Source organism: Brachyistius frenatus, unplaced genomic scaffold (assembly GCF_029030835.1).
Source record: "Brachyistius frenatus isolate BFR_SWC_R1_liver_20210118 unplaced genomic scaffold, ASM2903083v1 Contig_45, whole genome shotgun sequence".
NCBI lineage: Eukaryota > Metazoa > Chordata > Actinopteri > Embiotocidae > Brachyistius > Brachyistius frenatus.
In genome coordinates this window covers 2,894,771-2,908,886 of record NW_027210644.1, presented here as the reverse complement: position 1 = coordinate 2,908,886, position 14,116 = coordinate 2,894,771, and the positions used below count along the sequence as shown (strand labels likewise).

At 41.2% G+C, this 14,116-nt stretch overlaps 1 protein-coding gene across 5 annotated transcripts in view; it reads left to right on the top strand.

Annotated features, from left to right (window-relative positions):
• erc2 (ELKS/RAB6-interacting/CAST family member 2) overlaps nucleotides 1-13,459 on the top strand; it is a 43,047-nt gene extending 29,588 nt beyond the window's left edge. For 4 of the 5 annotated variants that reach the window (XM_069703341.1, XM_069703336.1, XM_069703338.1 and 1 more), the window contains 8 exons: nucleotides 3,700-3,711; nucleotides 4,141-4,264; nucleotides 4,400-4,560; nucleotides 5,042-5,189; nucleotides 7,289-7,906; nucleotides 9,027-9,094; nucleotides 9,229-9,426; nucleotides 9,554-13,459. In XM_069703341.1, the coding sequence (XP_069559442.1) occupies nucleotides 3,700-3,711; nucleotides 4,141-4,264; nucleotides 4,400-4,560; nucleotides 5,042-5,189; nucleotides 7,289-7,906; nucleotides 9,027-9,053 (1,090 nt within the window). In that variant the 3' untranslated portion in view covers nucleotides 9,054-9,094; nucleotides 9,229-9,426; nucleotides 9,554-13,459. The remainder of the gene's footprint in view (nucleotides 1-3,699; nucleotides 3,712-4,140; nucleotides 4,265-4,399; nucleotides 4,561-5,041; nucleotides 5,190-7,288; nucleotides 7,907-9,026; nucleotides 9,095-9,228; nucleotides 9,427-9,553) is intronic. The other variant, XM_069703339.1, reaches the window with a different exon arrangement.
• The last annotated feature ends 657 nt before the right edge of the window (nucleotides 13,460-14,116 follow it).

The following is a 14,116-nucleotide window of genomic DNA, read 5'->3' as shown; positions in this document are numbered from 1 at the left end:
AAGGAGGGTTTTTGTTGTTGTTTAGAAAGCATTAAAGTTTTGTTTGGAGTGGCTACTTTCTGCCATAATATTTTTTGGAGCTTTTGTTAAGAAAATCTTTTGCATAAAAATTGTGAGACATTTTTTGCAGAGAATGCTTGAATTTGCGTAAATTCGCAAGATCTCGATATCTTGAAGGAACTGATATATGACCCCTACCTCTCAGCTCTGGACCAACAGATACAATTACACACATAAAATGGATGAAAAAAGAAGAGCAGAAAGAAAAGAAAAACAAACATTGTACATGTCTGTATAAATAATCAGTTTTCTTAGATTTGGTTCACAACAATTTCCCCCAAAACTTGTTTCCTCACTTATCCTTATTGTGGTGACGTGTGCTAAAGCTACGCACATGGTTTAGTTTTTTCCTGCTGGAGTTTTGACATAATGGTCTCCCTTTTCTGCCTCTTTAACTCTAAGTTCTGTAAGCATCACAAACAAAACTCTATTAGCCTTCAGACAAAATTGGTTATTATTTAATGTGGGTGAACCAACCCTCTTATATTCTTATTCTAATCAATACAGTATGGTACTGTTTGTGTTAAGTGGCTGTGAGCAGATTTTTCTCATTCTTAATGGATGTGTTTGTCAACTTTAAAGTCTCCTCTTCTGTGTTATTTATTATTTTAAGCGAACTTTCATGTGCTCTTACAGTATTCTGGACAACCTATGTACTGTCCATGTCTGTCCTTTCCATGTTACAGTATGTACAAGCGTGATGTCATGAGGGTGTCACCATAATTTACTGCACTGGATCCAGTCATTGTCTTTGATATACACTCTCAGATGTTCACTGTTCAATGGACAACCGTTGCAGTTGTGCGCTGAGCTACACCAGAAGGCTCTCACTATAACTTGTGACTCCTTGTTAGATGCAGTATTATAGCACAAAGTGCCACTAACTCAGCCCCTTATGAAAGGGGTCAAAGTGATTTCAGTTAATGGCCAATATAAATATAACAGTTGGCCTCTTTATAGCATTTGGCTGACCGTGCAATGCAGGTATGTGGGTCCTGAGTCTCCACACTGGTACCAGCTTTGCTCTTTGGTTGTCCAAAGGGGAGAATCATCATCGTTTACCTGGACAGGATTGAAATTGACGAGACTGACATAAAGATTGGTTGGACTGCAGGAAAACCGCACTGTCTGCCAATGATAGCCCTTCTCCCCTGCCACTTACAGAGTCCCAATACCATTTCCTAGTGTTAAAGCCAGTTAATATTTCCCTTCTCAGCTTGTGATAGGGGCCACTTTGGTGAGTGTCATGCTAATTTGTTAGTGGTGTTTGATTAATTGAGTCTTTTTGTCCTGTTTTTGCCACCTTTACCCACATTTTTCAATCCTGTTTCCCTTTCTTTCTTCTGTCACGCCCACCTGTCCCTTTTTTTTTTACCCTCCCAATTGATCACTCTCAACCCCGTTCTCGAACCTCTTTTTATTCCTTTCTCAAATCCGATTCTGATTTTTCAATCTCTTCATCACCCTCGCAACTCTATCTCTGTTGTGCCCCCCCCCCCCCCCTTCCCAACACCAGCCCCCCTCCCTCTGCCCCTCGCCCCACCCCTCGTCCCGGTGGCAGAGCTCCCCCTGACCCGCTCCCTTCTGTGTCCGCTGCTCCCCAGCAGATAGGGGGCATGGTGTGGGATTTCCTGGGAAAGTGAGTGCTCTGCCCTGGCACTTCAGCTCGGCTGCGTGGTTAAAGTCTCCGACTGCGACTGCTGCAACTGCATCCGGTTTCACGTGTGTGCCTGGGTCAGCCTGTTGTTCAAAGGATTCACAGATCTTTGTATCAGAGTGACAGACTATGATAATGCATTGTTTCATTACTCATGCACATGATACAAAGATCCCTGGATTCGTTTTTGTTTTTTTCTTACATGTTTGCTTTGTGGTTAACTGTCTGCATCTGCGCAATGAATGGTTTTTGATCAGCCTGTGTGCACTGTGTTAATTTTTTTCAAACTGCATGTGGCCACCATCATTAACAGCGATCTGTCTGACAGAATGATGAAATAAGTTGATTTTGCTGTATTACAAATACGCATTACAAATCAGCAAAACTAAAGGACCATGCAGAGCGTAATTACACTTGTACGGATGTGACTTCAATATATATCAACATTATAATTCAATATGAAGTTCAAACCTTAAATTTAAGGTTTGCAGATTATGAATGCAACGCATCCGGTCATAATGTTTGAAATATATGTCCAGGCAGGCATATATTCTGGGGTTCTTTGAACAGCAGATGTTACTTTACTCATTTGTTCCTGTTGTGGCCTGTTTATGTAATGATGCATGCTAAAGTCACACAGTAAATTCAGTCACACCAATGATTCAGCAAACTAAAATCCAAATTTTACAATTTACACTGCAAATGTTTCACAGCTGTAATTCATAGCCCTTATTCTAAATTACACTTCCATTTACTGTAAATGCTTAATGATAATAATACTGTAATTACTACACTATATGCTGTATTACTAGCAGCCTGTTTCATATAGAACTTGGTGTGATTTTCCCAGCCGCTCTTGCTTCTTTTTCCATTTTAGTTAAGGTTACTGTACATACTGTGCCTCCTTGTGTCCTTTGTTGAAATAGCTTGCACATTAATACACTTGCACACACACACACACACACACACACACACACACACACACACACACACACACACACACACACACACACACACACACACACACACACACACACACACACACACACCATATTTGTTGTGTCTTTTTGTGGTGTTGGCTGTTTGTAGTAGCTTATTGTAGGAAATGTATGTCCTTGGAACTGAGGCCTCTTCCTGCTGTGAGCACGCTTCCCCTTCTCATTCCAGCCACCCATCTGCCCGCCTAACCCCACGTCACCCTCTCTTAACTCTCAGTACCTTTGTACCTTCAGATCGTCTCTTACATCCCAGTAACATCACCTGACAGCTCCTATTTTCTCAAGTGGTCTTTCCCAGTGGCCACCCACCTTGCTCTCCCTCCTAACCTGTCCCCCCCCCCTTCCCCTCTCATATGCCCGGCCTAGCTCGCTCTACCAGACACTAAGGGAAATGATCAGCCTAGTGGCCTGCATGAATAGAGCTGCTGTGCTGCAGGTCTACACGCGTGTGAGGTGCTGTAGTAGGTAGGGTCTGGACTGAATCCCCGGTCCTGAAGCGTGTCAGTTCAGTCCGGTTTCTTCTGTCTGAACAACCCTGCTAGCTCCTTCCCTCTCACCCACTTGATTAAAACACTGTTAGCTTCCCCTCCTTCTGCTTGGCACTCAAACCTGTCCCCCCCCCCCCTTTTTTTTTTTTTTTTTTTGCCCGGCTAATTTTTGCCTGTCTGACTGCATGTCTGCCACTCTCAGGCTCAGCAGCAGATGCACATGGTTCCATGTTTCAGAGAGGTGCATCCTGCATTAGCTGTGTCAGAGGCAATTGTCACAGGCGTCTCTATAATCTCTCATGTCATTGGACAATGAACACAGCGTGAGCTCCTCTGGGTTCACTGTATTGTTTTCTTGTGATTGTCTCTTTATGTTCTGGTTCTAATGTCTTTTTTTTTTACTTTTTCTTGTGTGTGCTCGTCTCCTGATTCCAATGTCGTCTTCACTTGTCCCATCATCCCCTACTCTGCTACCTTTTCCTCTCCCTGTCTGCAGTCTAGCTCCCAGGTAAGTAAGTAAGCCCCTGGTCCCATCGCAGCCCCATCTCTGCCTATATCCATCCTAACTCTGGTGCTTAAACCTGTGAGTTATCTCAGCAATGTCATGTTAACATGAAGCTATCAATTAATCTCTGATGCTCATCCCTTGTTGCCGTCCTGGTGATTTCATGACTGGTACTATTTTGAAACAAGAGTCACTCAAAATGCACTAGACATGACTACCAATTACACTGTACTTGTTCTGATGGGTTGTGTTTGTTGTTTTTGTTCGGTATATGATGTACCCTACTCACATGTCTATTGACTATTGATGTAACTCTATTGCCTCAGGAATGTATTCGTATTTCTTACTAAATCATCTGTTCTTTAATTACGGAGTGCATAGCATTCAGAAAAATGGTTGGCTTGGAAATGCTAAGATGTTGTGGTCTTACAGACAAGGAGGCAAAGATCAGACTAAGAAGGGTCCAAACATCAAATTGGGACCACAAGGGGACAAGAAAGGCTTAGGACAGGACCCTCGTAAAGACAGCGCCTTAGACGGTGGTCACCACTTAAAGGTGAGAATTTACCCTGGAGAAATATTAACCACTGATTATGCACAGTTTTGCACTTGGCTAATGAAATGAAATGGGTGTCGACAATGTACATGTGTGTCTTTTGTGTGGTCCAACATACCACTTGGTGTCTGTCAGTTGGAGGAGATGATGAACACGCTGGAGAGGACACGGCAGGAGCTGGATGCCACAAAGCAGCGTCTCTCCTCCACACAGCAGTCTTTGCAGGAGAGGGACACCCACCTCACCAACATGAGGCAAGAGCGCAGGAAACAGCTGGAGGAGATCCTTGAAATGAAGTTAGTACCGTTGTGTGACACAAAGCCATGGATTAATTACAGAAAATGTAATCCAGTTTCTCCTTGTACCACCAAAATCAGTTAGTTGCACAAAAACATTACAATGCATTATTTTTACACTTCAAATGAACTAAAACTAGTTGTGTCTTCCTGTTTTGGGTCTCTATGCTAAGCTAACCTGCTGCTGTCTATGGTTTCTTACTTAAGAGAGATCAGAGTGAATGTTGTCATCTAACTCACAGCAAGAAAAACAAAAAATAATATTTATCAAAATGTCCTTTATCATCATTTTGTTTTTTTAAAAGAGAACCTTGGCATTATTAGTTTTAGTTGCTTATAGACAGTGTTTGACATTGGCTTAATTAAAATAGGTTGTGGCAGTTTAACAGTACTTTGGTTAAAAAGTAAAGTATGACTACATTTTATGTAGTGTTTTTTACAGAATACAAGTGCTGATGCCATACTGTTTTTTTCCTTCCAGACAACAAGCTCTGCTGGCAACCATCAGTGAGAAGGATGCTAATATTGAACTGCTGGAACTGTCTGCCTCCAATAAAAAGAAGACCCAGGAGGAGGTGCTGGCCCTCAAGAGGGACCGCGACAAGCTGATGCACCAGCTCAAACAACATGTTAGTACTGCAGTAAAATGTCAAGGAAATGTTCTCTCTGCACTGATGCTGGTTGCCAGGCAATGTTAATCAAATTGAAAAATATAGCTGCATAAGGCAGCTAGCCAATTCTTTCATTTCATCTACAGGGTTGTCACAGACGTGCATTGAAGGCCACTTTTTGAGTTCAGTTTTGGCACTTTTCCCAAATGATGTGTCTTGTTTCGCTGAGTCAGAGCGATTTTTATGACTTTTGGGTCAACTCAAATCTCTCTTTATCCCAGAGCAGTCCCGATCATGTTACATATTTTCATTCGTCTCTAACAAGTAGATTAGCTAATATTTTCTCTATTAATATGTTATAACATTTTTATATTTTCAAATTGGGCAATTAAGGTTTTACATTCAGTAGCTAAAAGCAAATATACTCAATTTATAGGCATAATAATGACATCCAAGGCTTGTAAGAACTTGAGACTTAAAGAGTTTTGCATCCTAGACTCAAATTGTTCTCACAGCATTCAAGTCTCAAATTTTCATTTATTTTATTTTCGTATGACTTGAGTCCAACTCTCAAGTCTACAGCTAATTTATGAATTACACAACTTAAGTTCTCATTATGTTCCTGGCACATACTGATAATTAATATGTAACATGTTAATTGAGTTCTGAAACTACTTATGTAATTTATTTACATTTATAACAAGGTAGATACAAAACTTTGAGGTTAGTAAGTAACAAAAATACAAATGTATAAAAAAGTGTATACTTTAGGATAACATCTAAAAAAAGTTGGGATGCTCTCGTTTCTTGTATTTTTCATTTCATGATGCACCAAATGGTCGGTGATGATCCAGACTGCAGGCAGGCCAGTTTAACACATAGACTCTTTTACTAGAGAGCCATGCTGTTGTAAGAGGTCCAGAATACGGTTTGGCAATGTTTTGCTGAAAAAAGTAAGGCTTCCCCTGAAAAAAGACATTGTGTAGATGGCAGTAAATGTCACTCTAAAACCTGTAGATATCGTTCAGCATTGATGGTTCCTTCCCAGATGTGCAAGCTACTCATGCCATGTGCACTAATGCATCCCTATTTAGTCACAGATTCTAGCTTTTGAACAATGCTCTGATAATAAGCTGGGTGGTCCCACTCCTTTTTAACCTGTAGAACGCGGAGTCCACAGTTTTCCACTTCGCATCAGTCGAGCTGAAGTGAGCTTGGGCCTGAAGAAGGCGGCTGGGTTTCTGGATCATGTTTACGTATGGTTTCTTCTTTGCATACTAGTTTTAACATGCATTTGTGGATGCAGCGAGAAACTGTGTTCACAGACGATGGTTTTCGGAAATGTTCCTGAGCCTATGCAGTAATTTCCACTACAGATTTGTGTCTGTTTTAATACGGTGCCCCTTGGGGCCCATCCTATGTTGATTTTCGGCCTTGTCTCTTGCGTACACAGATTTATTTATTTTTAAATTGTTGCATTATATGCCCACACAGTCTTTCACAGAGTGGTGAACCCCCACCCATCTTCACTGTTAAGAGACTGTATTTACACTTCTTTGAGAACTGGGGTTGTACTTGGTTTAGAGAAACAGTGGTTATGGGTTGACCCATATCATTGCTGACTGACTTGAAAGAAGAGTTACTTGTTGCCAAGAGTTAGATGAGAAGATTGATATCACTCTCATTAGTCAACACGTAGTTTAATTTAGGAGAAGGTTAGCTTAGTTTAGCATAAAGACTAAAAAAGTGTAAGAAAATCCAGAAAGTATGGAAGTCTCCTAAATCCAAAAGTTTAAATTTGTATGATTTGCAAACATAAGGTTTTAATTTAGCCATAGGGGTGCAGGGAGGTGGATTTTGTAACTTTTGGACAGAGCCAGGTTGTTCCCGTTTTGGTGTATTTGCTAAAGAAAACCACACTGGCCTTAAAAATAACTACAAAGAATAATCAGCTGAGACATTTTGAAAATCTGAACATTTTAAGGCTCAATGTTAATTGGGCGGTTGTTGCACTAAATTCTATTGTAAGGTATCTCTGTTTTATGTTCTGTGAAGGAATAATATTCTCCATAACAGCTGCAGATCATCCTGCACTCACCACTTTCCTCTTCCCACAGACACAAAGCAGAATGAAGCTGATAGCTGACAACTATGAAGACGAGCAATATCATCAACATGCTCCTCACCACCCCCAGGCTCAGCCCCCGCATGCTCAGCCTCAGCAGCAGCCCCAGTACCCCCACCCTGCCCATGCCCAGCAGACTCCATATCAACACGCCCCACACCCGCAACACCCGCAACACCCACAACACCCGCAACACTCACAGCACCCACAGCACCCACAAGCCCCTCCACAGCACCCACATCCACAACAGCCACAACCCCAGTACCCTCACCCACAGCATCCACAGCACCCGCAGCACTCGCAGCACCCACAGCACCCCCAACCACCTCCCCAGCACCAACAGCACCCACGCCCCCCGCAGCCCCAGCACCCTCACCAACAGCACCCCCAGCATCCTCCACAGCACCCACATGGACATCCCCAGCCGCAGCACCCCCATCCTCAGCACCCACATGGCCCTCCCCAGCAAGGACCACACCCCCAACATCCACATCCACAGCACCCTCAACACCCGCTCCACGCCCAGCACCCACGTCACCCATCGCCCCACCATCGTGGAGGGCCAGTCCGAGGACCCCCACATGCAGGTCACCGCCCCTCCCCTGACCAGGTTAGATATCTCCCATGTCATCTATCTCATTCAATATCATATAGTGTGTCGTTTCAAAGGTCAACAATGTTGCTAAATATTGGGAACTTTTTGAACAACTTTTTGATGTACATCTGTTAAAATGCCTACATGAGGTGACTTGTTGGATAGTCAGAAAGAGCTTTGTTAAAAGCTTAACTAAGAGACACCAAACACCCACAAAGACACAGAGGTCTCTAAAACACAAAGAGCAAAAGACATGCAAAACAACTTCTAAGGGACACCAAAAATCGATTATCAAAAAATAGATGACCAATTTTTTACAAGTTTACTAGTTGATTAATTGTTGCTGCCCTACTTTAAAGTTTAAAAAAAATTGGATCACATTAGCCAATATTCCTTTCAAAATTGTTACAGCTAGCTGCATGTAGCACAATGATGTGGTTCCAGTAGAGCTTTGGTAATTAGTTGAATAGTCAAATAGTCAGTCATTAGAAAAGTAACTCTTTTTTTTTTTTACCAGATGCTCAAATATGAGTATTTATTGTTTCCCTTTGCCCTCTATGATGATGGAAACTGAATATTTTGGGGGGTTTGGATTTTCAGAACAAACAAACACTTGTTAATATGCCTGTTTTCATAGCCACAATAATAAATCAGGAACATAATTGCCAGAGTAATTCCATCCAAAAAGGGGAAAAAATTTCCCCTCGGGGATTAATAAAGTAAATACCTACCTACCTACCTACCATCCATCCATTATCTATACCCGCTTTATCCTGAACATGGTCACGGCTGCCAGATTAATTGAAGAGCGGAATAATCGTTAGATGCAGCCCCTCGTCCCCAGATGTTTGTATTGATGAGAATTAAGGCATCTTTCTTCCATATTCAGGCTACATAGTAAAAAAAAAATATATTCTTGGAAAATCTTTATCAAAATCTCCACCGTAGAAACTTTGAAAACATATCCTCAAGAGGAAACATTGTACTTACTCGTCTTACCCGAAACTTACTTGAACTTTTAAACACGCTTGTGTTTGTTTCACCTTGCCTGATGTGCCAGTGACGTCTTTTGATCAGCAGTTACTCCAGTTTCTGTCTCCTTTCTCCTCCTCATGTACAACACTGCCGACAACAGGATGACGAGGAGGGCATTTGGGCATAATCCTTGCTGTGACAACCAAAGCTCTAATGTTGTTTTGAGGGGTGAGATACATTTAATACTTTCTGACTTTATATTTCTGAATATTTCTGTCTGTCTGCAGTGTCTGCTGTGTTATGTAACAAACTGAACAGCTTCATGACATGTAGACTTTTGTATTTTATTATTTGTCATTTAGATGATTCAGTCACTACTGGAGGAGCACAGCCATGCCATGATGTTGAAACACTACCAGACTAATCATTTATTACTCCCACTCAATCAATGCTCAGCAGTGGGACTTTTTTTTTCTTGTCTGTTTTTTTTAAATCTTTTTTTTGAGGAGGTGAGGGCACTCAGGTGTGCAGGTCATGAATGGAGGCTGACAGCTAAGCAGGTAATTTCACACCATGATTTAGACACACAGTGTAATTAATAAAAAAAAAAAAAAAAAGAGAGTGCATTGACCTGGTATTTTTCCAAACTGCAGTTTACACTGTTGTCTTCTTCGTGTTGTGCTCAAGGTGATGTGGGACCTCTTCTCAGTGTGAACAGGAAAAGACGTCCTCCACTTCCTTCACACACAACCACAGATACACAACATGGACAGAGACAGATGTTCTTTGTGTGTTAGCTTGTAGCTCGGACAGTCATGTGATCAACATGGCAGCCCTGCATCAGAGGTCTCACAGAGGTCACCTCACCTGTCTGGCACCTGCTGAATGAGCCCTCTTCATCCACCCATCAGAGATCTCGTGACTGTCTGCCAGCCCAGTATTATTTTTTCCTCCTTCCTTTGATTGGTTCAAGATCATGGTCGTCTCGCTGTCCGTTTCAGCTGCCTGATTGACTCCTCTGGCTCTGGTCGGCTCCTCAGCCGGACTCTGTCACGGTTTCTCGATCCTCACTGCCCTTCTGACCCACCTGGTGACATCTGACCCCTCTACCTGGCTATCATGACCCTCAGTGTGCAGAGCCTCTTCTGTTGTCTTAATCATCTGATTGTGTTGATGAGCTATATTCACCCTTTGTGGCACACAGTGACCTCTTTTTTTACCTTTACACATGCCCCACCCACCATCCATCTCTAGAGAGTCTCATTCTCAGCATTTGCAAGTGTGATATTGTGACCCTTTATAAGTATGTTCCACACACACCTCATCTGAGTGGTTTTAGGTTTTCTATTGTCATTTCTTGTTGGCAAAAAGAAGAGCTGTGAGCTGACTGATAGTACGCCTTCAGCCTTGCCTGCAGCATCGAGGCTTTCCTTGGCTGCATGAGCGTGCCCCTCCAGTTCTTGGGCTTGTTGTAGCCTTAAGGATGTGGCTGCCACTGACGTTTTACTTCATGTTACCTCATTTAAATCAGAAGTAGTCAAAAAAAAAAAAAGGAAAAAAATTAATCTATGCAGATGTCAACATAAGAGTGAATGCCTTTTTATTTTCCATCCTTATATCAAACTGTAATTAACCATCCAATCAGAGTGGCCAAGAGAGTGGTCAGACAATACTCATCAGATTATTTCGATTTTTTTGAGACTATGCACCTCTGTGTTGCAGGATTTTTTTACTAATGGTGCTTCTGCTGGTGCTCAAACTAAATGGTGTCAGAAGACCTGGTCTGGAGCATATTTTAGTCCTTTTACAGTAAAGGGACTTGATCCCACAAGGGGCTTCATAAACAACTGTAAAAGACTGCTTTGTACATATGATTTGACAAAGGGGGCTTCGTGGGCAAAGATTACTTCAAGACCCACACACAGAGGCAATTTCCCTCGACAAATACTGATACAACAATAATCATTATAGACTATGGAGGGAAGGCAGTTTCCAATAGATGTTTTCCCTGCGGGTCTATTTGTACCACTGACACCCCAATCTCTGACCCACAGTATGCTCCTGCTCCCCTCTCCCTTGTACTCTTCCAGCAGTAGTCTGTGACCTCCCCAAACATAGTGAAATGTTTTCTCCTTCTCAACAAGGTGGCCTGTGCCTCGTAAAAACTGTACACATATGATAGATATGCATATATTATACATATAGAGAGAAATCTATAGAGTGTGTCTATACGTGGTCAGAAAATCGTTTCAAACTGACAAAGATACTATATGTTTTTTTTCCTTCATGGTTATTTTTCTAACTGGCTGGAGGTCAGAGAGATGTCTTATTCAGAGCGTTGAGTGGTGTGATTTTCCTCTCATTTGTACTTTGTGAGAAAAGCCCTCAGCAGCGAGTTAACATTCCCTGTCTGAAAATACAGGACAGCCCAAAAGAAAAATAGAAAAGCTTTAGAGCAGATCAGTCTATCCAAATCTATGTAGAAGTCTAGAAAAGACAACGTTATTACATTCCTTTCTTAATGTGAAAACAACTCAGTTGAAGACCACTTGGCCTGTGGTGACAACTTTGAATGAAAAAATAGTGTTTTTTTGTTTTGTTTTTTTGCAGCTCACACAGGTAGCAATGAGATTATGTCTGCTGCACTCAGCAGTCAGAAGCTTGCACTTGTGAGTGAGGACTATCACAGTTAACATCCAAGTGGAGGTTTGAGTGACTCTGTCTGGATGCATTTCTTTCGTGTTTGTTGTCGTCGTCGTCGTCTTGTATACAGAAGTGGTGACGTATGTGACCGTGACAGCTGATTACGTAGAAAAACCCACACACATTGTTACAGTATAATGGAAATATGAAGTAGACTGTTACTATCCTCACTTCCTCTCCCTCTCCTCATGGTGCCTGTGTGTCTCCCTTATATGGCCAAGTGTTGGTTGTTGTATATAAACATCTATGTTCATCGACCCATCTTCCACAAACCGAGGTGATCCATGCTGCATCCTCTGTGTGTCTGCTTCCCACGTGAACCTTTACAGCTCCTGTCACTGACCAAGAATCAACAGATCGTGTGAAACTTTGGTGTTTGTGTTTACAAATGTTAAGAAAAAAGTCCCGATTTGGATTGATTTTTTTTTATTTATTTTTTTTAATGGAAGACAATGCAAACAGACAGAGGAGCAAAAAAAAAAAAAAAAAAAAAAATCCTCTTACTTCATCAGGGGGGATGACGTACGAATCCTCCATTTTCAGGTCCTTATCTACTGAATACTTGAAGTAGGGAGTTCTCCTACCATGAAATAGCATATATGATTTACATGGTAGACAACATGAAACATTTCAATTGTGCCCATGCATGCTGATTTTTACATAATGTGCCAACTGAAAGTGATGATGTAAGGATAATCTCCTGTTCTCTATGCAGAGCGATTTCTCTACCGTTGTGTCAAAAAGGTTTAGGAGACACTGAGGCTTAGAGGCTGGGGCTGGTTTCCTGGGCTTAGACTAAAGACTAATCCTGGTTGTGAATGGCTGATGTTGCATTCGGCATGCGGCGCGGTCGAGAAGGCGAGGCTTCATCTGTGCCTAGAAGCAGCTGTGTAGAAAGACTTGAAAAAGCCTGTAGATTCACCAGTAATTTTCAAAAAGGCCTTCAAAAGAAAAGTATGAAAAGCCTAACATACATTTTCACTTTATTGTTGTGAGCAAGTCGTTTTTCTTTCACTGTACGTCGCTGAAAATTTTGGATTAAACAAATCACTGTGACCAACGCCAGAAACATTTTTGTTTGACAGAACAGATAATTGCATTTACTTTTTTATTATTGATTTTTGTATTTAAGTTAGCTTTATTTTTTCTATTATTTTAGCTTATTGAATATGCCAGTTTGAGACTGTACTATTTGTATAAGTAAATGTTTTGAGCTGTACAGTAAAGACCTAGGAACAAATTAAATGTGTGTCCAGCATGCTGAATGATTATTGGTGTGAACGTGAGCTAATCTCCCATGATGCATCATTCATCATACATTAATTGCATCTGCATCATGCATTGTGACGGTGTGATGTTGTGTTCGAGAGTGATGTGTGTCTCACTTACTGTGTCCCCTTAGTAGACAGCCTGTGCAGTTTTGTGAGAGTGCAGCATGTTTTTGGGGTTGCTGGTGTAAATGTATTCAGAAAAGAGAGATGTGTGAGTGCATAACTGCAATTTATTGTTTAGTGTGTGTGTGTGTGTGTGTGTGTGTGTGTGTGTGTGTGTGTGTGTGTGTGTGTGTGTGTGTGTGTGTGTGTGTGTGTGTGTGTGTGTGTGTGTGTGTGTGTGTGTGTGTGTGTGTGTGAGAGTGAGTGAGTGTGTTATGAATGCACAAGAGACAAATCTATTTAAAAAAAACTTTATCAGAGAAAGACCCTGGAGAAAAAAAGAGAGACTGAGTAAGTTCCGAATGAAGCATGGATACTCTGTAATGTTTTTTGTTTTTTAAACTATAGGAGGCTGTCCTCAGTGCCCCAGTTTGCTATTGTATGTGCTGTATCAGAATATTACTATTGAGTGTTGGCCAGCTTGTTTATATCCATCAAATAAAGGTGACTTTCTTTCCGTCTTTGTTTGTGACTTTTTACTTCAATTTAAAATCTGTTTAATCTTCATAACCTTCTCCTAATACCGAGTATTTACTTTCATTAAAGCTTCGAGTCCTGAGTTTTAATACTGGCTAATGATGACTGATGCTGAATAACAATTGATGAATGCCATTAGTCTGCAGTAATAATGAGAAATTCTAAGTATGAAGTGTCTTAAAATAGGATATACAGTATTTATTTCAGCTTTAATATCCTGGAAAATGTGCACATAGAGAACGGCCTTAAAAACGCTTTCAACCTTACAGCTTTAGCGCAAATAGTATCGATACTGTGTAAAATAGAGCACACTGAATTGTTTATAAACACATAACTGTACATCCATGTATATTATTTTTGAAGTTCCACCTGTCAGCGTTGTATTCTAGCTGATCCAAATGGCAACAAAAGTACAAATCAATCATGGCTCATTTCCAAATTTGTTCCTTAACTTGCTGTTATGCATCTTAATTTCCTGTTTCTATGGGCTGAACAAACACAGCAGTTGCTGCTGCTTACATGTTTGATGATCCTTTCAGAAATATGCTTGAATGATCATTAAAGTCTGTTTATAATCTGGCACCAAAGGCAAGACTTTTTAACATGCAGCAGGTTTTAACTGAATTAAATTTGACTT